The sequence below is a fragment of the Phyllostomus hastatus genome, unplaced genomic scaffold (assembly GCF_019186645.2).
Source record: "Phyllostomus hastatus isolate PE091 unplaced genomic scaffold, TTU_PhHast_1.1 phas_contig_329, whole genome shotgun sequence".
Lineage (NCBI taxonomy): Eukaryota > Metazoa > Chordata > Mammalia > Chiroptera > Phyllostomidae > Phyllostomus > Phyllostomus hastatus.
In genome coordinates this window covers 921,944-942,500 of record NW_025333854.1, presented here as the reverse complement: position 1 = coordinate 942,500, position 20,557 = coordinate 921,944, and the positions used below count along the sequence as shown (strand labels likewise).

General features: G+C 66.1%; 1 protein-coding gene and 1 long non-coding RNA gene across 2 annotated transcripts in view; both read right to left on the bottom strand.

The window, feature by feature from the left end:
• Positions 1-7,506, bottom strand: part of ANKRD55 (ankyrin repeat domain 55) — a 41,682-nt gene extending 34,176 nt beyond the window's left edge. Inside the window, 2 exon segments of the mRNA XM_045839883.1 lie at positions 7,045-7,177; positions 7,341-7,506. Of these exon segments, the coding sequence (XP_045695839.1) occupies positions 7,045-7,177; positions 7,341-7,506 (299 nt within the window).
• A 2,477-nt stretch (positions 7,507-9,983) lies between these two features.
• On the bottom strand, positions 9,984-11,861 carry LOC123819544. The gene is made up of 2 exons (XR_006785829.1): positions 11,734-11,861; positions 9,984-11,271 (listed from the first exon to the last, which is right to left on the bottom strand). It is a non-coding gene; the product is annotated as an uncharacterized LOC123819544 (long non-coding RNA).
• Positions 11,862-20,557: the final 8,696 nt, after the last annotated feature.

Below are 20,557 nucleotides of genomic sequence, written 5' to 3'. Positions count from 1 at the left end.
GGGGCCACAGGGAGTGGGGCGGGGCCGCCGGGAGTGGGCGGGGCCGCCGGGAGGGGGACGGGCACTGGGCTCACTCTCCGTCAGGAGCTGGGTCTGCGCTGGCCGCAGGGCGCGCAGGGAGTGGGTTTGCCCTGCTGCCCACACAGCTGGGAGACGGGGCAGAAGACCTGAAGCAGCGGTTTCCGGGCGGCCGGCAGCGCGGGCCAGCGGTTCCCGGGAGACGAGACAGGGGAGGGCCCCGCTGGGCCCGCGGTGGGGTGCAGCGTCCACACCCTGATCCTCGGAACCTGTGACCGTGACCGGATTCGGGGTCTTCGCACAGGAGGACCTGGAGCTGAAATCGCCCTCGGTTTTCCGAGTGGGCCCCAAATCTGATGACGAGTGTCCTCGTAACAGACACATGTGACCCGGAACTGGAGGCCACAAGCCATGGCACCACCGGAGCCACTGGACGCTGGACCAGGCAGGAACTGACCGTCCCCTGGGGCTCTCGGGGGGCCAGGGCGCCGCCCGGGCCTCGGCCCCGAGCCCCCGCTCTCCGGAGCTGCGCGGGAACGCACTCCCGGGTGCTCGGCTGCTGTGTCGGGCCGCTCTGCCCCAGCGGCTTCAGGGCACCAACTCGGAGGAGGGGCTCTCTGAAGAGGGGACACTCTCCCTGACCGCTCTGTCCCCGGGCCCGTTTCCATCAGCACCGAACCGAGTTAAAACGAGGACAATTTCCCGTCTGTAGGAGGGCAGGTGCGGGAGCATCTGGAGAAGGGCCGCTGGACAGAGCAGGGAGGTCACCGGCCCCCAGGGCCTGGTCAGCGCTGCGGCTTGGGCCGCGGGGCTGGGGGACACAACTTCTGGCGCCTGCGTCTCCGTCTGCGTGCGGTGTGGACCGTGTCGGCCAGCGTCCGTTTCCTGTGTGTGCGGCCACAGCCGAGCGCAAAGCTGAGTCCGAATCTCCCCTTCCTTCCCCCAGCCCCTCCTCGTCCTCCCCCTGCCCCCCACCCCCGCTGGGAAAGAAGTTTCTCTTCTCCCCGAGGGCCCCAGGCTTCCTGCTGGCTGTCCCCGTTGCCCACAGCACGCCCCGGGAGCAGGTCGGCCTGCCCGTCGGGGGCCGGGGCTCTGCAGCCCGGCCGAACCCAGTCCCGCAGCAGCGCAGCCCAAGCGGTGCCTTCCTGTCCTCGCCTGCAAAATCCGACCCTTTCCGCCTCTCCCTCGCTCGGGCTGATTCAGCACGCCAGGGTCTGGGGCAGTGCCTGACACACGGCGGTTCCTACCACGTCCACTGCTGTTGTTGCCGGAGACTTCCCCACCTTTCCGGCAGCCGCGTCCTTTCCCTCCCTCCGGAGCCCTGTCCCAAGCCTGCGTGTGAGCGCACACTCCCAACCCCGAAACAGAACCAAAGAGAACAGAACCCCGATGTTTCTCCAAACGGGCCGCCCTCCCTTCCAGCCACCCAGTCTCCTCCGCGCAGCCTCCACTCCACGGCTGCCGAGGGCGGGCTGCACTGCGCACCCGCTCCACGGGATGGGCTCCGCTCGGATGGACGGACACCCGCTGTGATGGACAGACTCCCGGTCGGGTGGATGGACACCCGCTCCACGGGACGGGCTCCGCTCGGGTGGACGGACACCCACTGTGATGGACAGACTCTCGCTCGGGTGGACGGACACCCACTCCACGGGACGGGCTCCGCTCGGATGGACGGACACCCGCTGTGATGGACAGACTCTCGCTCGGGTGGACGGACACCCACTCCACGGGACGGGCTCTGCTTGGATGGATGGACACCCACTGTGATGGACAGACTCTCGCTCGGGTGGACGGACACCCGCTCCAATGGACAAACTCCCGCTCGGATGGACAGACTCCTGCTCCGATGGACGGGTTCCTCTCAGGTGGACGGACACCCACTCTGATGGACAGACTCCCGGTCGGGTGGATGGACACCGGCTCCAATGGACAGACACTGGCTCCGATAGACACTGAAACAGTGGGGTCCCACGTATCCCGTGGCTGCACTCAGGTTGATGGGTGGTTGGCAACCCCTGCTAGGAAAACGTGCCCACTTAAACACGACTTCCCACATGGCCTGGTTACACTCCTCCTTGGAAGGTTTAGCATGGATTCTAGGAAGTTGCTTTGCAGTAAATGTCCTCAGTTCAGGGTGAGGGAGTTTTAGCAAGTCTCAAAGCGGCCTGGGTACATTGCAGGCCTGATTCCCCACGGGAGAACCTGTCCGTGGGCGTGGGTCCTATGCATCTACCTCCCAGTGGGAGCTGGGCCCACGCCACGCAGAACAGTCTCCTACATGTCTCCAATCTCTCCTTCTCAGGGGAATCTTAGCCTCTGAGTCCCCCCGTCAGGTGTCCTGAGAAGAATTCCCGACATTCAGGAACTCGTGGCTGCTTCAGGGCACAGAGCTGCCCTGACCGGGCTCAGTCCGCAAACAGACCCGGAGAGTCGGAGACCAAACCGGCGACCGTCAGAGAATGACCGTGTTTTACTCGCAGAAAGGAAACACGACAGGGCCCAGGCCCTTGGTGGAGGCGGCCGAGGTGGCCCGCCCGTGGCGGGAGCGGAGCTCTGGCCATTGGGCGCCGGCGGGGGCGGGGGCGGGGTCTCCTTCACCCACAGTGCAGGGGGCCACGGTTTCACAATGCGGAGCAACACCAGCAATCCCTGTTTTGATTTCACATCTTTTCTAAGACACGGTTTTTAAAAATCTATTTTCTTTCCCGCTGAAACTGGTGTTGGAGCGAACAGATCTATATTAAGTTCATGAGGCAGAAAACTGGAATTTTAGTCGAACCGTCGTGTGTTTTATTGGGCCCATCTAACAGTGGGCTGTGGGTCCCCGCAGTGACCGCCCTTTTGGTGCTGCACTGACCCGGCCGAGTGTCTCCCGGTGAAACGACGCCTGGACCCCCTCTCTGGCCCAGTTGCCTCATCTGCGAGCGGTTTGCTGCGGCAGCTACGCACTCGGCAGGCGGTGGCCACTTCGCCTGGACGTGAGCTTCCAGAGCTTATACTCCGACTTTCCCCTCCTTCCCTCGGGGAGAGAAATTCCACTGAAACTCAAGTGGGGACGTGGGAACGTAAAAAGGAGATCTCAATTTGCAGCATGAAATTTTGGGCAGGACTGGGTTTGGGGACACAAAACGATCATCTCCAGGAGTTGGTTCTGGATTCACCCCGGAACCTCCCATCAGGCAGCCGGCCAAAAGTCCCCCGCACCCAGTTAAGCAGACGGAAATCCTGTCTGTGTAGGACCGTAGTCGCGCTTTTATCACAACACTCCTTTGTTGTGACTCAAGGTGCAGAGAGCCTCCCATAAAGGCTCTCCGTCTGACAAGGGGAGCGGGGAGAGGAATGGGGTGCAGCAGTCGGGTCCCCAACAGGCCTCGACGGGAAGGGGCCGGGAGTGGGAGGCCCCTCCGGCAGCGACGGCCCCGGGAGAGGAAGGTGCCGGCCGGCGGGCGGGGACTGTTCCGTCTGGGGGGACCGGCTTCCGAGGACCCCGTGCTCGCCGACCGCCCTCCGGCAGGGGGTCCCAGGCGGGGTTCTCCAGTGTTCCTCTCAGTGAACACCTGAGCCGCGGAGGGAGTTGGGGTGGGTGTCAGGGACCATTCACCGACCACAGATCAAGAAGGACGGGTGTCCGGGCGCTCACCCAGCGCCCGGCCCAACCTTCGGTGCCGAGACACCTAACGACCCGACACCCTCCTGGAGGAGCTGCCCGGCCTCGGACCTGCTGTGCCCCGACCCCACCGTCGGAAAAGAGAGGCTTTGTCCGTCGCGGCAACCCCAGTGTGCACGCGCGAACAGCGCACACGCTGCCTGGGGCGTCCCCTGCCCCTCCCCTGACGCCCCCCTCCCTCCTCTGCCGGCTCAGGATTCTGGGGGGGGTTACCTCCCCAGACCGCTGGTCCGAGCGAGCCCTGTGCTGGCGCAGCCTGCCCTGCGCCGGGCCAGTGACATTCACCCACCCCAACGCCCCCCCCCCAAGCCAGTGCCGGGCGCGGCCGGGGGCGGGCAGCTCCCCGAGACCCAGCCCCGGGGAGAACCGAGTGAGAGTGCAGGAGAGCCCCGGCCCAGCCCTCTGACCTCACGCGGGGCGGGGCCCAGGCTGCAGCGGTGTGCGGCCCAGGCCGGCGTCTCTGCCTCCGCGCTGCCCGCACGCACCGGCCCGTCGTCGCGGCTGCCCCTGGGAGGGGCGCCTCGGCCGGGTGCCTGCGCCTCGGGGACCCGGGCAGCGGGGCGTGCAGGCGTCCGGAGAAGGCCAGGCTGCACCTCGTGGTCCCCGAGACGCCTCTCCGAGGAGCCCCCCCCCCCACCCCCACCGGGTGCCGGGTCTCCGCCCCGCCCCCTGCCGTCTGTGCGCTGCCCGGCGGGCGGCGGGAGTGACTTCCGCACGACCACGGGGAGTCACGGTCGCTTCACGGTCGCTTCGCCGGGAGGGGAGCGTCCCCGACGGAGGCCGCTGTCTCTGAACTGAAGCTGCTCTGACCGGGGACCCCGGCTGCGTCCGCAGTCAGAGCTGGGCTCCGCGAGGGCCGGTCCAGAGAGAAACACCGCGTTCCCGGGCCGCGGGCAGCCCGCGCTGTCCCGGGGTGCGGGGCGGGTCCCCTCGGGGGCGAGGCCCAGGGAGCCCCTCTCGCCGGCTCGTCCGCCGGTTCGCTGTCTTCTTCCGAGAGGCGCCTGCTCAGGACCCCCCCCCCCCGGCCCCCCCCGTTTTAAAAACGGTGTTGTCTTCTGCCTGTCAGTTCCCAGAACTAACACTGTGCCTTCTAGACACGAGTCCTTCGTCTGGGTGTGGTGCGTGTGTGCATGTGTGTGGTGTGAGTGCGTGTGTGTGGGTGTGTGAGTGCATTTGTGCACGTGTGTGTGTGTGCGTGTACACACCTGAGGTTGGCTCTGCGGCTCTCTTACGCTGCCATCTGTTAGATCAAAGTTCTTACTGTAATCAAATTCAGTTCACCAGCACGTCCGTGGGTCCTGTTTTAGGGACGGCGGCCCGCCCCGAGGGCCTGCGTTTCCTCCCAGAAGTTTTATCGTCTCACCCTCCACCTGCAGCCTCTGACCCACCGCGGGTGCATCTCTGCGTGTGGCGTGGGCACCGAGACCGTGTGAAAACTGGGTTCTTCGCGTGTTCGGGCGGCGCCCCCATCCCAGTTCCCCGAGCCCCGCGGCCCGGCCCTCCCTCCCCACGCACGGCGCTGACGCCCCGGGTGCGGCCCTTCCGCGGTTTTGGTGGGAACCCCGGCAGAGCCGCCGGCCGCCTCCCCACCCTCCGTAGGAGGGGCGTTGGGCTCTGCCTCCCGACCGCGGGCATCCTGGCCAGCTCTCCACGCCCTGCTGACCTCCGCCCTTCTCTGCCCGTTCCTGCCCTGTGCGCTCGGCTTGGAGCCCGGCTTGGGGGACGTGCGTGCGGAACTCGGGTCGCCTCCTCGGCCGCTCTCCCTTCCCCGGGGCCTGGCTCCCCGAGCAGCGAGCGCCCAGGGACTGCAGACTCCGGCTGCTGCCCCTTCAGCCCGGTGCGAATGCCGGCCGGTGCACCCGCGTCCCGCCGCGTCTGTGAGCACCCTCAGGGAGACACCCGGGGTGCGAGTGCGGCACACACGGGGGGCTGCCCCTCTGGGCCGCCCGTGCCCGCTGCCACCAGTCCCCGCACGCGAGTGTGTCGTGTGTCCTGTCTGGTGTTTGCAGCTGTGCTCGGGGTCTGCGTTGCCGTGGTGCAGGCTGTTCCCTCGTGGCCGCGCGAGCAGGAGTGTCTCCGTGGGAAAGGGACACAAACTGGCCCGCCCCCTTCCCAGGGGTCACCGGCTCACCCCAGCCCCGCGGCCGGCGTGGGAAGGAGGCGATGGGAGGGAGGGAGGGAAGGACGGCCAGTGCTTGTTCCCTCGGCGCGGCCGTGCCAGAGCAGTGGGGGCAAGTGTGATGCTTGGACATAGTGTGAAAACTGCATTTAAGGAATTGACTCTGATGATTCGATGAACCGAACTCATGCCGTTTCCTGTTCGCTTCAGAGGAAAGGTCAGACAAAACCACACGTGACTCCGGAACTTTCCCGCGTGTCCTGACTCTCGTGGACAGACCCTTCGTGGACCACACTGGCCGGAAGGAGGAGCACATGCAACCTGACTCTCCTGGAACTTTGAGATAAAATAAAACTAATTTAAAACAACAAATTCCTAAAAACTCAGAGGTCGGGCGACCAAGCTTGTGTGAGCAGCGTAGGGGGGTGAGACCCGGCCGTGCGAATCGCTGGACACAGCTGGGCCGCCTGGTCCCGCCTCGGCCAACCCCCGGCGAGCGGCGCGTGGCCCCCGTGACCGGCTCTCAGACCCAAGGCCCCGGCACGGACGGACGTCTGGACAAAACCGAACTCTGGCCGGGAGCACAGGGTGGGCGCGGGGAGGTACGGTGGGCAGGTCTGGGGTGGGGGGCAACCACTGGTCCTCGCCGCACCCCCTGTGCTTCACCTGTGGAGTGGGGGGCCGTCCTGGGTGGTTTAGAGGGCCGAGTTAGGGACTAAAGGCAGTAACACGCGGGGCATTCCTCCAGAGTCCCCCCACAGCCTGCTTCCAAACCTCCGAGCATCTCCTGGGCGCACTCTGACGCCGGCACAACCTGCAGCCGGGCAGGCGGAGCGGCCTCCTCCCACCACGCGGCTCTGCCGTCTCAGCGCCCCGCCTCTGCGCCCCCTCTCAGAGCACCCCCAGTCTCAGCGCCCCGTGCCACCACAGGCGTTCCGCAGGCGTGGGCTGCGGTCCAACCCACAAAAGTGCACCCACGCACGGTCTGTGTCCACTCACTCACTCACCCACCCACCCACCCACCACCTGTCAGGCAGCACACCCTTGCCGCCGGGACCTCACTTTACAGACGATAAAACTGGGGTTCGGGGAACAAGTCGTTTGAGACGACAGGGCTGGTGAGTGGCCTAGGTCTGTCTGTCATTGCGGCCTGCGACCCTTTGGGACTGGCTTTCCCGCCGGCCTGCCCATGGTCACAGGCACCAGGCTCAGCCTAGAGGGAAGGGCGTCCACTCACAGCCCCGGGCTGGAGGGCGTTTGTCCCCGGACCGGGGGACCCGGGGCTGTGCTGTGCCGCGTCTCGCCAGCAGGTGGCAGGCTGGGATCAGCCCGGCTCCGGCCTCCAGGGCTGCGGGGCGAGAGGGCGCTTCCTGGCAAAGGGCAGAAACCAGACTCACCACTGCGGGGCCCCGCTCCTCCGGCTCCACAGGAAGTGAGAGTGCGGGCCAGCCGGCCTTTCCGCCACTGAGAGGGGCCTCTCGTGGCTTACACACGTCCCTCCCATGAAAGAGTGAGCGTGGGCGCCGTCCCCACCTCGCCCCGCCGAGACCGCCCTGCAGCAGCGCGGGGGGGGGGGGGGGCACGGGGCCTTGTCTCTGAGCTGGCGGCGCCCGGGCGGGGCTGGCCGGGCACGAGGCACGAGGCGCTCCGGGGGGAGCTCATGGTGGACGTTCTCCTCCAGGAGGCTCTCGGTCACCATGTGCTCTCGGGGCCTCAGTGCCGCCCCCCAGTGACAGGACGGCAGCGGTGATTCCTGCATGCGTGTGCCGCACTCTGAGGGAGAAGGGACTCGCCCGAGCGCCTGTCCACAGACGGCTGGTGCTGCCACGGCCTGAGCCACAGTCACGGGCCATGTCCACGGCGGGCGTTTTCGGAGAAGGACGCGACCACCGAGTGGCGGGCAGAGCATCGAGGACCCCGCAGGGCCAGGGCCTCCCTGGCGGCTCCTCCTGCCCACGGCGCGGTCCTCTCCCACGGGAGTCCCCACGGGACCCGCCGTCTGCCCTGGCTCCAGCCCCACCTTCTGCAGCCCTGTTCCTAACTCTGTCTTTGTGACCCGGCTCCGATCTGTCCAGCCCCCGGCTGCCGGGTCCCGCCCACGGTGCCGGGCCGCAGGGTCACCCCTGGAGCCCAGCCCGCCTGCCTGGCACACGCTCGCCGCTCTGCCTGTGCTCCCGCCCCCTCCTCCTTGACCCTGACCCCATGCCCGCGGGGCCCCTCCCCGGAGAAGGCCTCCACCCCACGGCCCACCTGCACGTCCATCTCCCGCTGCCCTGACCAGCAGACTGCTGGACACGCGAGGGCCCGGGCTCGTCCTGGCAGTCGCCCCGAGCGCCCGTGTGATGGGAACGGCGAGCCCGCCCGGCGCAGAGAGCCCTGGGGGGGGGTCTGACGAGGGGGTTCACGTGAAGTGCCGTCCCGGCGTGGCGCAGCCGCTCCTCTGGCACCGAGCCATCGGCATCAACCGGACTGGACTGCCACGTGACGCTTCTCCGGGGCCCGTTCCGGGCTGGGCCCGGCCGCTCGCGTCTGACGGCGCCCCTCGCTCCGCCTGGCCAGCACCTTCCACGCGGTCTCACCGCTCGCTCAGCCGGGCCCGGGACTCCCGAGGGGACCCGGCCCTCGAGTCGACTCTCAGCACAGCCACGGAGTGGCCAACGGGGGCGGGGAGTGGGGGGGGCCGCTGCCACGTGCCCAGGGCCCCGCAGTTTTCTGACCACCCGGCGTCCTCGGGGCGGAAACACACACGTCAGCACACACACACACACAGAAGCCTTTCCGCCTGGCTGGGGTGCCGCCTGCGGGGCAGGGAGGAGAGGGGACAGGAGCCTGGGCGGGACCAGAGGAGGCTGAGGAGGAGCAGGACCCGGCCCCTCTCTCAGCAGGAGGGCCCGGGAGTGCGCGGCAGCACCCCTGTGCCCCAGCCTCCCGCTCCCACCCCCCGGGGCTCTGCGTACCAGTGGGGAACGGCGGCCTGGCTCTGGGGCTCCGCGTCCTTCTGTGTTATTTTCTCGCTCTCCGAGGGAGCACCAACTGTGCCCGCTGTCCCCGCCAGGGGCCAGGGCGGATGTGGCTGCAAAGCTCTTCTCAGTCCCAGAGGAAGGTGACCATCCCTGCAGTCCCAGGGGGACCGGGCTCCGGTTCTCAGGCCCTTTGTGTGCGGGCTGGGAACCCCAGGGTCAGAGTCCGGGACCTGTCTGCAACGCGGCTGCCTGGTCTCAGGCTGCGCCCGGGCCTGGGGCTCCCCCCGGGGTCCCCTGCTGATTGCGAGGAGCCAGCGCAGGGAGCTGTGCGACCGCCCGGGGAGAAAGCCCGCATATTGGAAAGGGATGCCCAGAGGGGCAGGGGTTCGGGAAGGGCGGTCACACCGGGTTCTGCCGTGCACAGCGGTCAGTGCCAGCGCCAGGCGGCGTCTCCCTGTCCCCCTTTGTGAAGCAGGTTAACAGCTGGACTCGGGTCTGGACCCAAGACCGAAGTTAATGTAATGAGGAGAGCTGAGCAAAGTCTCCTTGGGGACACCAGGAATGAGCAGCGGTTTCTGTCTCTTTCCCGCACAAGGCCAGAGGTGGGCGCAGACCGCTGAACCCACCCGCGCGCCCACCCCCCAGCTCCACCCCCGGGGCCCTGCCTCCCCAGGGCGGGTCACTCTGGTCTCTCCCATCTGGGGGCCATCAGCCTGTTCTCCGTGGCTCCGGGTCTGTTTCCGTTTTGTCCACTACAATTCTGTTCTTTAGATCCCGCGTGTGAGTGAGGTCACTTGGTGTTTGACTTTCTCCGTCTGAACTGTTCCACTCAGCACAGTACCCACAGGTTTACCCGAGTTGCCACAGATGGCGAGACTGCATTCCCACTTACAGCGGAGCCGTCCTCCACTGTGTCGATGTGCCACGACCCCCTCACCCCCCCCCCCCATCTCTCCGCGGGCACTTCGGCTGCTTCCAGAGCTCGACTACTATAAATAATTCTGCACAGAACGCCAGGGTGCATATGTCTTTTCAAAGTAGTGCTTTGGATGTTTTTCAAATAAATACCCAGACACAGAATAGCTGAATCATATGGTAATTCTATTTTTAATTTTGGGGTGACCTTCCATACTGGTTTCCGCAGTGGCTGCCCCAGGCTGCATCCCCACCACCAGTGCACGAGGGTCCCCTTTCCCCACAACCTCGCCAGCACTTGTGGTTTGTGGATTTATTGGTAGCCATTCTGACAGGTGTGAGGTGGTATCTCATTGTGGCTTTAATTTGCATCTCTCTGATGATTAGTGACATTGAACATCTTTTCACATGTGTATTAGTCGTCTGTATTTCCTCTTCGGGGAAGTGTCTGTTCAGGTCCTTTGCCCGTTTTTTAATTGGATTGTTCTTTGATGTTGAGCTGTGCGAGTTCTTTTTTGGATGTTAGCCCTTTATCAAAAAGATCTTCTATTCAGTAGGTAGCCTTTGTGTTTTGTTGATGGTTTCCTTGGCAGTGCAAAACCTTTTCAGTTTGATGTGGTCCAATGTGTTTATTTTTACTTTGGATTTTTTTGCCTTAGGAGACATACCTAAAAAACATTTCCAAGGCCAATGTCAAAGAGTTTATTGCTAACATTTTCCTTTGGCAGTCTTACAGTCTGTGGCCTTACACTTAGGTCTTTAATCCACTTTGGGTTTACCCCTGTATGTGGCATAAGAAAGTGGTCTAGCTTTTCTTTCTTTTTTGCTTATATCTGTCAAGTTTCCAAAAGCATTCAATGAAGAGACCGTCTTCACCCCATTGTGTATCCTTGCCTCCTTGGGCAGATTTCTGGTTTTAATTCTACTACCAGCTCACAGGACTCCCGACCAGAGCAGAGCCCCTTTTTGTACACGCAGTTTCACTGGAACACAGCCGTGATCATTTATTCACACCTTGTCCGCGGCAGCTGCACCGGTGGAGTTAAGTGACTGTGGCAGAGAGCGTGAAGCCTTCAGCACTGGAAACATTTCCAGTTTGGCTTTTTACAGAAAAAGCTTGCAGGCCCCTAAGCCAAAGATGGCATTTCCAGCCTCCCTTGCAGCTAGGCCAGGTCATGGGACCGGCTGTGGTCCAAGGAGATGTGCGTGAAAGTGACAGAGGAGTCTGCCGTGTCTGGGCCTTGAATGATGGGCTGTATCTGTCCTTTCCTGGCCTCTCTTCCTATCCTTTCCTGCGAAGGTCCCGGCAGTAGACATTTCAGACTCTGTGGGCCACAGAGTTTCTGTTCAACTACTCAGCTCCACCCTCGGGGCACAAGAGCAGCCACAGACGATACACAAATGAGCATCGCTCCGTTCCGGAAACTCTCTGTTTACCAAAGCAGGAGGTGGGGCAGATTCACGTGCAGGCTGCGCGGTGCTGACCTTCGCCCTGAGAGGCGGCTGGGTGACACAGGGAGGGGCTGCATTCCTGAACGGCCACGTGGGAGAGCCGCCAACCTGGACCGGTGATCCGAGGACCAGAGCTGTGCGAGGAAAATAAACAAGTAAACAAGCCGACTTACGTTAGCCACTGTCTGTTTGGGCCTCTGCCGTGCAGGGTAGCCTCATGTGACGGTTCTCGGGCGTGCGAGCGGTGGGCGTGCGAGCGGTGGGATTGTGAGTGGTGGGATTGTGAGTGGTGGGCGTGTGAGAGGTGGGCGTGTGAGTGGTGGGATTGTGAGTGGTGGGCGTGTGAGAGGTGGGCGTGTGAGAGGTGGGCATGTGAGTGGTGGGTGTGAGTGGTGGGATTGTGAGCGGTGGGCGTGAGTGGTGGGTGTGTGAGTGGTGGGTGTGTGAGAGGTGGGCGTGTGAGAGGTGGGCGTGTGAGTGGTGGGATTGTGAGTGGTGGGTGTGCGAGCGGGGGGCGTGCGAGCGGTGGGTATGCGAGCGGTGGCCAGAACAGGGAGGCAAGTGCTCGAGTGTTCGACCCACACCCTACTGCTAACATTTACAAAGGAACGCTCCCGAGCGCTGTCGTGAGCCGGTCTCCGCACAAAGTTTCGAGGATGAAAAGATAAAAAAGACGCGTTCTCTCCCCTCGTGAAGTACACCCACTTCACTTGTGGTCTGCACTCCACTGTGAAGGCGTCACGAGCGATCTGTAACGTCAGAGGTAAAGTTTTAGAGTTTGTGAATGACGTGTTGTGCGGTGGGGGTTGGGGGGTGTTCCCCCGAGACCTTGGGCCAGCCCCGCCCTCCGTCCGAGGCACAGGTGGGGGACCGGACCCCTCCAGCCCTCAGCGGTGGGCATGGGGGCGGCTGGGCGGGCGGCCCCCACGGCCCCTTGTCTCTCCCTTGTTTGTCGCAGTGGACGGCGAATCCACGGCCATTTTCCCTGGGCGCAGACGTGGAAAACGGCGGGTGCACCCTTCTGACCGAGGTCACCGCACTGCGTCACTGCGGGTGGTCGGCATCGGGCGGGGACTTCCCCCTGAACTCTCCCGCCAGCCCCCATGGGGGGAACAGGTGGGGAGCAGGTCTCGATGGAAGGCGACGGGAGTGTGGGTTCCAGGCAGGCTGTGCGGAGGGAGGAGCTGCCCAGAGCAGGGCCCGGGGTGGGTGCCCGGTGGCCCGGAGCTGGGCACTTATCGCGGCAGGAGAGAGGCCCCGCACCCCCAGGCAGGGGCGTAGCCTCGGGCCCCTCGAGGCCGCGGCCAGATGGCGAGTGCAGGCGGGCTCTGCGCCTGAGCCCGCGGCGTGAATGCGCACCGGGGGCCCCGGGCTCCCGGTGACTCACCGGAGACGGCCCACGCGAGTTGGGAAGGGTCGGTGAGTCATCCCATCTGGGCCGTCTCGGAGGACACAGGCCCCGACAGTGTCCCCTGAAGGGATGACACTTGGCCGCCCCGTCCCTCCCCGGCGTCCCGGCCTCGCCCCCGCGCTCCGGGCCCTTTCCCAGGACTTCCACTCCCGGGGTCAGCGCTCGGGCGGCCGCCCCTCCGGCCTCGGGGGCCTCATTGTGAGCGCTGACTTCTCGCCCCGCCTGCTCAGAGCTGCCCCAGCCAGACGCGACCGGCGTCTCCAAAGGCGCCCCTCCCCGCCCCCCAGGGGCTGCTTCCTGGCGGGCCCCTTCCGTGGCAGAAGGGACCGGCCTCTGAGGACTGAGGCCAGACGGGCAGCTGGGCCGATGGCGTCCAGCAAGGGCTTCGGGAAGCTCTGCCAAGCCCCCGCCGCTGGCCGGCCCCCGCTCCGGCTCCCCCTGCCCCGTCGTCTGCTCCCTCAGCCAAGCCTTTCAGCCCCCGGCTCCGCCCTGGCCCGGCCCAGCGGGGAGGCCGGCGAGAGGACCCGACGCAGGAAGTGGGACGCCCCTTCCAGCGCCGCCCGACCGTGCGACCCGCCTGTCCTCCCCCCCCACCCCCGCACACCCCTGCGGTCCAGAGGCTGCGTTCGCTCGGCCGAGGGGGGGCCCGGTTGGCCCACACACCACGGGGGACTCGCACTCGGAACTATTTTCAAACCAGAGTCTGAATCCCAGGAAGGAGCGGGCCCACGGAGACCCCAGGGGAGGCCCCGGGGAGGGAGGGGCCGCGGAGGGCGGGGCGGGGCTGGACCCCCCCCTCGAACAATCCGAGTCCTCGGGAGAGTCAGCGCCTCGCCCCGCACGCCACAGTCGCGTCGGGACCAGGAGGCCGAGGCTTCCGTCCGCAGTCACGCTTCGGCCAGGTCCTCCTTCGAAGGTCTGGGCCGGCCCCAGGTCCGGTGCCTTTCTCTTTTCACACCGAAGCGGCGGCCGTGTCTCAGCGCGGCCTCTCCGTGCGCACAAAGCTCGCTGCCGGCCGGCGCTGGCACCGACTGCCCCGTCCCCCGCCCCCCACCCCAGGTTCCGGGCTCCCCAGACGCCGAGCCCCTGACGGGCCCTGTCACCGCGTGTGCTTCTCGTCGCAGCCCGCGGGGGCAGACGCCCTTTCTGCACCCAGCAGGGGCCGGTGGTGGGGGAGGAAGGGAGCAGAGAAAGGCCGAGCCGCGTGGTCGAGGACACCCCTCTGTCACCGGGCAACAGAAACCGAATTCTGGAGCCCGAGTGGGGCCCAGGGCGCGGTCCCCGCCTCCTCCTCTGTGGAGTGAGTCTCTTGAGTTCGGCGAGTGTGGGGGCGGCAGTGACCGCCGCAGGTCGGGCTCAGGAGTCCCAGCGCTGGAGCCCACTGCTGCCTGCAGAGCAGGAACACCCGTCTCCCTGTCGCGGGGGCCCCGGGAGGCCAGGACCCCCACCGCCAGGCTCCCGGCCGCTGTGGGAGCTGGAGGGGCGGGTCCTCTCCTGCACGGCCAAGGGTGCTCCCTGGCCGCCCGGTCCAGGGCACACAGCTGTCCGGCTGTGCCAGCTCCTCAGGAGCCCAGGAGGGCGGTCCCGCAACGCCCACCATGAGGTGCTGCCCCGTCAGGAGGGCTCCGTGGCCACCCTGGCAGTGACACCGGGTTAGATGCGTGCGGTCTCGCCCCAGGGCCCAAGAGCGCCCCCCAGAGGCCAGTCCCTCCGCTGTGCTCCTCCTAAGCCAGGGCTCAGAGCAGGGCCCCCGGCCCCTCCCGCAGTCTGCAGCGTGGGTCCAGGGCTCCCGGGCTCCCTGCCACGGACCCTCGGCTCCCCGCCCCCCCCACAGGCCTCAGTGCCGCTGGGTCTCAGGCGGGCTGCGGGCACTCGAGTCCCCTCCCCCACTGGAGAGCCCCAGGGTTCCGGCACCTGTGCGGCCACCTCTCCCCAGCCTCCAAGCAGCGCGTTTGATGGTCCTGACACACACTCAGGCTGCTGCTGCCTCGGCCGCTGCAGTCACAGCCCGATGCCCGGGGCGGGGGGGGGGCTCTGCTTTTGCCTCGAAGCTCCCACGTGCACTCTGGTCCCAGGAGCCAGGAGCAGGCCGGCCACGCCCCCACGCTGCCGCTGCCCCTCCCTCGGAGCCCGCGACCGCTGTGCACAGAGCCCCAGAGCAGCCTCTCTGGGCCGCGGTCTCCCCCCATGTGCAGCACAGCTGGGGGCAGGGCCGGGCCTTGCTGGCCAGGCGTCTGGGCGCTGCTTCAGACGGACATGGGGGGGGCAGACTCCGGGGTCGCTCCGCACCTCGACTCCGCGGCAGTGCCACCTAGCTGAGGGGAGTTTCCAGCTCTTCCGCCCTCCTCTGCACCCCGGGGGCACAGGGCACAGGGAGTGCGGGCCGGAGACCGGGGCGCGGCGGGAAGGCCCAGAGCCTTTGGAAGGAGCCGACGGGCACAGTCCTGGGGGTTCCGCTCCCTCTCCGCTCTGCTTTGATCTGGGCCCAGCTGGACGCAGAAGGCCCTGGACTCCGGCCACAGCCCCGGGCCCCGGCCCAGAGCCGCTCCTGCGGGCCGTGGGGCCTCTCTCTGGGGGAGGGGGTGCTTCCTCCCAGCTCTCCCTGCACCCACCGGGGGCAGGTCTGGGTGCAGAGACCACAGGGCACGAGGGTGTTCTCCCCCCGCCCCCCCCCCCCGTGGGGGCCGAGGGCTGGGCCCAGGCAGCACCCTGCAGAGGTGCAGACGGTGAGTGTCGCCCTTTCTTAAGGGCCTCCTGTCGCTGGGCCCGTGCAGGCAGCGTCCCGTCAATCCGAACGGAAACACCAGGGTGGGGCGGGGCATCCTCCCGCTTCCCGCGGAGGGCGTCGAGGTGGGCGCGGCGCACCCAGGATTCGTCCCCCCCCCCCCGGCTCGTGCGGGAGCAGGGGCCTGCGCCCCAGGTCCCCGGCCTCCGGCCCCCGCCCCCCACGGCCTCCCTGCGGGGAACCGGCCAAGGCGGCGTCAGCCTGCTCCTTGACTGGACTGTCCATTTCATCTCTCAGAAACATGGGGAAACCCCACGGAACTGTCATTTCCGCGGAGGACCCCAGCCGGAACACACGGCGAAGCGCGCTCTGTGGGGAACCCGCTCGCTCACCTCCGAGCCGGCCTCACCCCCCTGCCCCCCCCGCCCCCCGGCCCAGGGCAGCCGCACCTCCCGCTCGCTGCTCTCGGACTTCGCCGCGGGCGCCGGTCCCCGGTCCCGTCCCGGCACCGCTGTCCCGCGGTCGTGGGCCCGGCCAGGGGCGTTGGGGGGTGGTCAGAGGCGCAGAGCTCAGAGCTGACCGCCGCCTCCCGGGGGCCGAGCCTCCGACGACGCCGAGATGAAGTGAGTCCTGGACTCTCAGCCTTCGCAGCAGAGAGACTTCGGGCATTTTACCTGCCGGTCACGGACGTTTCACTCTTACAGAGAGGGCGAGGGGGGGCGAGGGGGGGCGAGGGGGGGCGACATGGGTGGGAGAGCGAAGCGCCGCTCGCTTGCCCGCCGCGGGTGCCCTGACCTGGGACCGGCCAGGACCTTTCCCTCTGCGGGCTGACCCCGACTCACTGAGCCACACGGGTCAGGCGAGCGAGAGCTGTTGTTTGTGACAAGGGTTCCAGCCGTCCTGGAGCCGCAGCGGCAGCGGCAGCGGCAGCAGCTCGCTGTGACTGCTGTCCCCGACATCCCTGCTGGGCTGCAGGCCCCGCCCCCGCCCCCGCCCCCGCCCGGGGCTGGAAGGGGGCGGCGCCTGGCCCGCTGGGCGGGGCCGGTGCCCGCTGGGCGGGGCCGGTGTCCGCTGGGCGGGGCCGGTGTCCGCGCAGCACCGCCCCTCCGCCAGCCGCAGCCCAGACGGGGCCGCGTCTGGGCCCCTGGGCTCGGACCGCTGCCCGGTTCTGACCGTGGGTCTTCGCGGATGGAACCGCGTGAGCAACCTTGGGTCAAGGAGGGAGGTCGCGTCGTCCTGGATGTGGCAGGTGGGCTCGGAATCCAGTGACGAGAGACCCCCGAGAGGACGGCAGACGGAGGCTTGAGGCGGAGCGGAGAGGACACGCGTGGGAGAGGGAGGGGCTCCGTGGCCCCCCAGAAGGGAAGGGCGACAACCACGGACGCTGGGAGAGGAGAGGCGGAGCGCAGGCCGCCCCCGCGGGGCCCGGTGGGGGGCGCTGCTGAGTCTCGAGTCTCAGGCTGGAGACTCAGGCTGCGCAGGGGCGGGCACTCCTCGCGGCGGCCCGGGACCAGCACAGACGCCACACGTCGGGACAGCCCTCCGGGGTCCCACGTGACCGGCACAGGCGCTCGCATCCGGTCCACGGCACCGGCACCCGACGGCAGTCGGTCTGGGGACCTGCTCCACCGCGAAATAACTGCGGGGCCCTGGGCAAGTCGGGGCCAGTGACAGCGCCCGCCCAGGCCCTGCTCCCCGAGCGCCTCCAGGGTTGTCGAGGGGACAGGACTCGTGGGACGGGCTCTCCACGCGGAGAGGGGGTCCGAGCCGCACCATTTGCACCTCTCGTCTCCGAGGACAGCTCCGTCGCCCGAGGGAAGGGGGCGTGGGCCCCTCCGGAAAGGACCGTGCTCGCGGAGTTCGCAGCGGCGCGCAGCAGCACAGACACAGAGGGGGGACCAGTGCACACGCTGGAAGCAGCTCTTCCTGCAGAAGGCGGAGCCCACGCCGCGTGGAGGCCGTTTTTCACCCTCCCGTGGCCCAGCGTACCCGCGAGAGGCCTGAGCCCGTTCGCTGCTCTGCCCGGAAAGACCCCACGGAAAACGCGCCGCCTTCCCGTGCGCGCCCAGCTCCCGGCCCCAGCCTGCGGGCCGGACACGGGACGTGGGAACGGGCCGCCGTCGGCCCTGTCGGGAGGGGGACCACGTCTCCGGGGCAGGGGCCCCATTCCTGGGAGGCCCACTGAGCTGCAGCCTTAAGGAAGACTCTTCGTCTCCACTTGGGGCCTGGACGGGCGGGCTGGGACCCCAAAGACTGGAGATGGAGACCCTGAAGACAGGGTCGGCCTCTCCCCACGGCTGTGGAACGGGAAGGGTCCCGGGACGGGCCGCCGTCACCTCCTCCGAGCTGCTCCTCCTCGGGGGGCAAGGGGGAGTCTGCGGGGGTCCGATGTGTGTCTGCTCACCTGCCCCCCATCCCCCCTCTGCCCTCCCAGCCCGCCCACTGGAGTCTGAAGACCTGCACCCTCATTTTCTTGCTCGAAAGGAGCTCTTTGGCGGGTGACATTGGAACAAACTTGACACTTGTAACAATCATCATCACCCCGACTTACTCATTCACCTTCGTCAACGAGACGCTGCACGGCCTGTCTGCACTGGTCACCTGCCGCGTGCCTGCACTGTCGGGAGAACTTGTCACGCGTGTTATGCCGCTCAGGACACCCCGCGGGCCGGCGGAGTAGGTGGCAAGCTGTTCTCATGTCACACACGGGGTGGGGGGGGGCTGCCACGCTTCCCCGGCCTGCCCGAGGCCCCCGCGGGTGAGCGGGCAGAGGCCGGAGCCGGGGCTCGCTGACCGCACGCCCACGCGCTCCGCCGCCGCACCGGACACGGGGTGCGGCGCCGACACTCCCCCGTCGCGGGGGCTTCTCTCCTCGGGGATTCCCGTGGGGACGTCCCCATCCTGGGCCTGACGTCACGGCCGCCCGGAAGCACGTCCGCATCCTACCCACCTCAGCGCCATTCCCGTTCCCGGCGAGAGACGTGGCGAATCTGTTGGTTTGTTTTTGAGGCGCACTGTTCGGACGAAGATAGGCGCCAGCTCCTGCTGTCTGTCCGCGCGGCTTTCGGAGAGCCGACCCTCCGTCGTTTTCACTCTGTATTTTCTGTTCCTTGGCCGCTTTCTAAAAAGTCTTTATTTGGAGGCATTAAGTCAAAGAGGGAAAAATCCACGTGATTTTAAGGGCAGATTGGTCCAGACTGAGTTTCAGTGTTGTTCCAGGTCCATATCTGAGCATGGCTTAGTAACCAAAGCATGACTAATATTCCTCTCATTAACACATACATGGGCAATAGCAAGTAGGTCGTGGATGCCGCAGTCCCTGGACTGGACTCCGCAGAGAGGAACCTCACGGACTCACGTTCAACTCAAGCCCACTCACCGTAACAAGGAGCCCACGGCGCGCACACACGTCTAACGACACGGGCACCACGAAACGTGCCGAGCTAAAACACAGACACGTGCCGTGGGAGGCAGCCGTGTTCCTGGCTTGTCCCACGCCGGGGGCCTGCCGCCGAGGGTGAGGAGGCTCAGCGTGCGCCACCCCAAAACACGACAGCGAGTAATGAAAGGCGGGCGCAGGAGGAGTTCTCTGCTCTCCCTGCGTCCCCCCCGGGAGCAGAGCACAGACCCCCAGGGACAGAGCGCCCCCCGCTCACATCCGCACCAGCGACAGGGAGGGGTGCTGCCCCCGGAGGCCAGAGGGCCCGTCCAGCAGGGAGCCCACCGTCCAGCTGTCTCCTGTCTGTCCCCTCCCCACGCCTCCGCCTTCTCCACAACCTGCTGTTCCTCGTCAGACGCTCTCCAAGCCTGAGCTCTGACCGCCCTCGGCGTCACCCCCCACCGAGCTTCTCCCACACACGGGTGTGGTGTGCATGGTGGCACACGTCCGTGTGCTGTTCTTCCGTTCGCCTGTCTGCCGTCTGCCTGGTTTTCAGGTCCCTGGATGCAGAGCCAAGGAGGGTGGAAGGACGCAGGTCTCCATCCCCTGCAGGGCCAGACATCCACGGCTCGTGGGCCACATCCGACCCCTCTCAGCGTCCACCCGGTGCCCCGGGGAACCACACAAGACGGCGTCGTCACGGCGTTCTGAGCTTTACTCTCTGATCACAGAGAACGTCATTCCCACGCCCGTGGGTGCCGACGGCACGCCGAGTCGTTTGAAAAATGGCCATCGTTACCGCAGAGGTCGTTCTGCTCTGTGCTTCCATTTCACGGCGTTCCAGCCGCCCGGTCCCCTGGAGCGCGCCACGCTGAGAGCGAACCCAAGGGGTCGTAAAACTGCATTCCGCAGTTTTATTGTCCTGATTTGTTCTGCATGCATGCCCTACTGATGCAGAAATTATTCAAGCTTCCAAAAGAGGAAATGATTTTGAATAGGATAGTTAACATTTCTCTAGTGCATTAGTGTTTCTGTCTGGGGCAAATGTTAAAAATAGGAGCTTCGAGCATCCGAAAGTCCTGCAGGTGGAGACCGAAAAGGGAGATGTCGGAGTGAGAGGGAGGAGGCGTTAGGTCCTCTGCTCGACCCCTGTGGTGGGGCCACTCAGGAGGGGCTGGGGGGCCAGGCCCCCGGGAGCAGGGAGCAGGGCCTGAGGACAGGCTGCGGGGTGCCCTCATCTCCGCCACCCCCCTCCTCGCTACTAGGGTGCTTTCTGCTCGCGGAAGCCTTCTTTTCTCCAGCAGAAGAGCTTCTCGGTGAAGGCAGTTTGGAAAAGAAGGAGAGACAGACGCCAGAGAGAATCTTAGAAGTAACAGGAGAACAGGGAGCCCCCGTGAGACCGTCAGCTGATTTCTCGACAGAAACCTTGCGGGCCAGAGGGAGTGGCAAGAAGTACTCAAAGTGATGAGAAGCAGGGACCTACAGCCGAGACGGCTCCGCCCAGCACAGCCGTCCTTTAGAATCAAAGGGCAGGTGAAGAGCTTCCCAGACAAAGTAAAGCTAAGGGAGTTCATCACCACCCAGCCCTGATTATATGAGGTGTTTAAGGGCCTTCTTTACGAAGACCAAACTATGAACAGTAAAACGACAACAAATAGGTGTCTATCAACAACTGAATCTAAAGAACAAAGTGAACAGGCCAGACACAGACTCCTGGACACAGAGGGCATTCTGACGGCCGCCCGGCGGGAGGGGTGCGGGAGCGGGGCCGGGGCCGGTGCGGGGATGAGGAAGCACGGAGAGGCGGTTGCAGAGCCGCCCTGGGGATGTGACGTGCGGCACGGGAAGCACAGTAGCCGAAGGACACACACGTGTGACCCACGGCCGTGGGTGATGGTGCGGGGA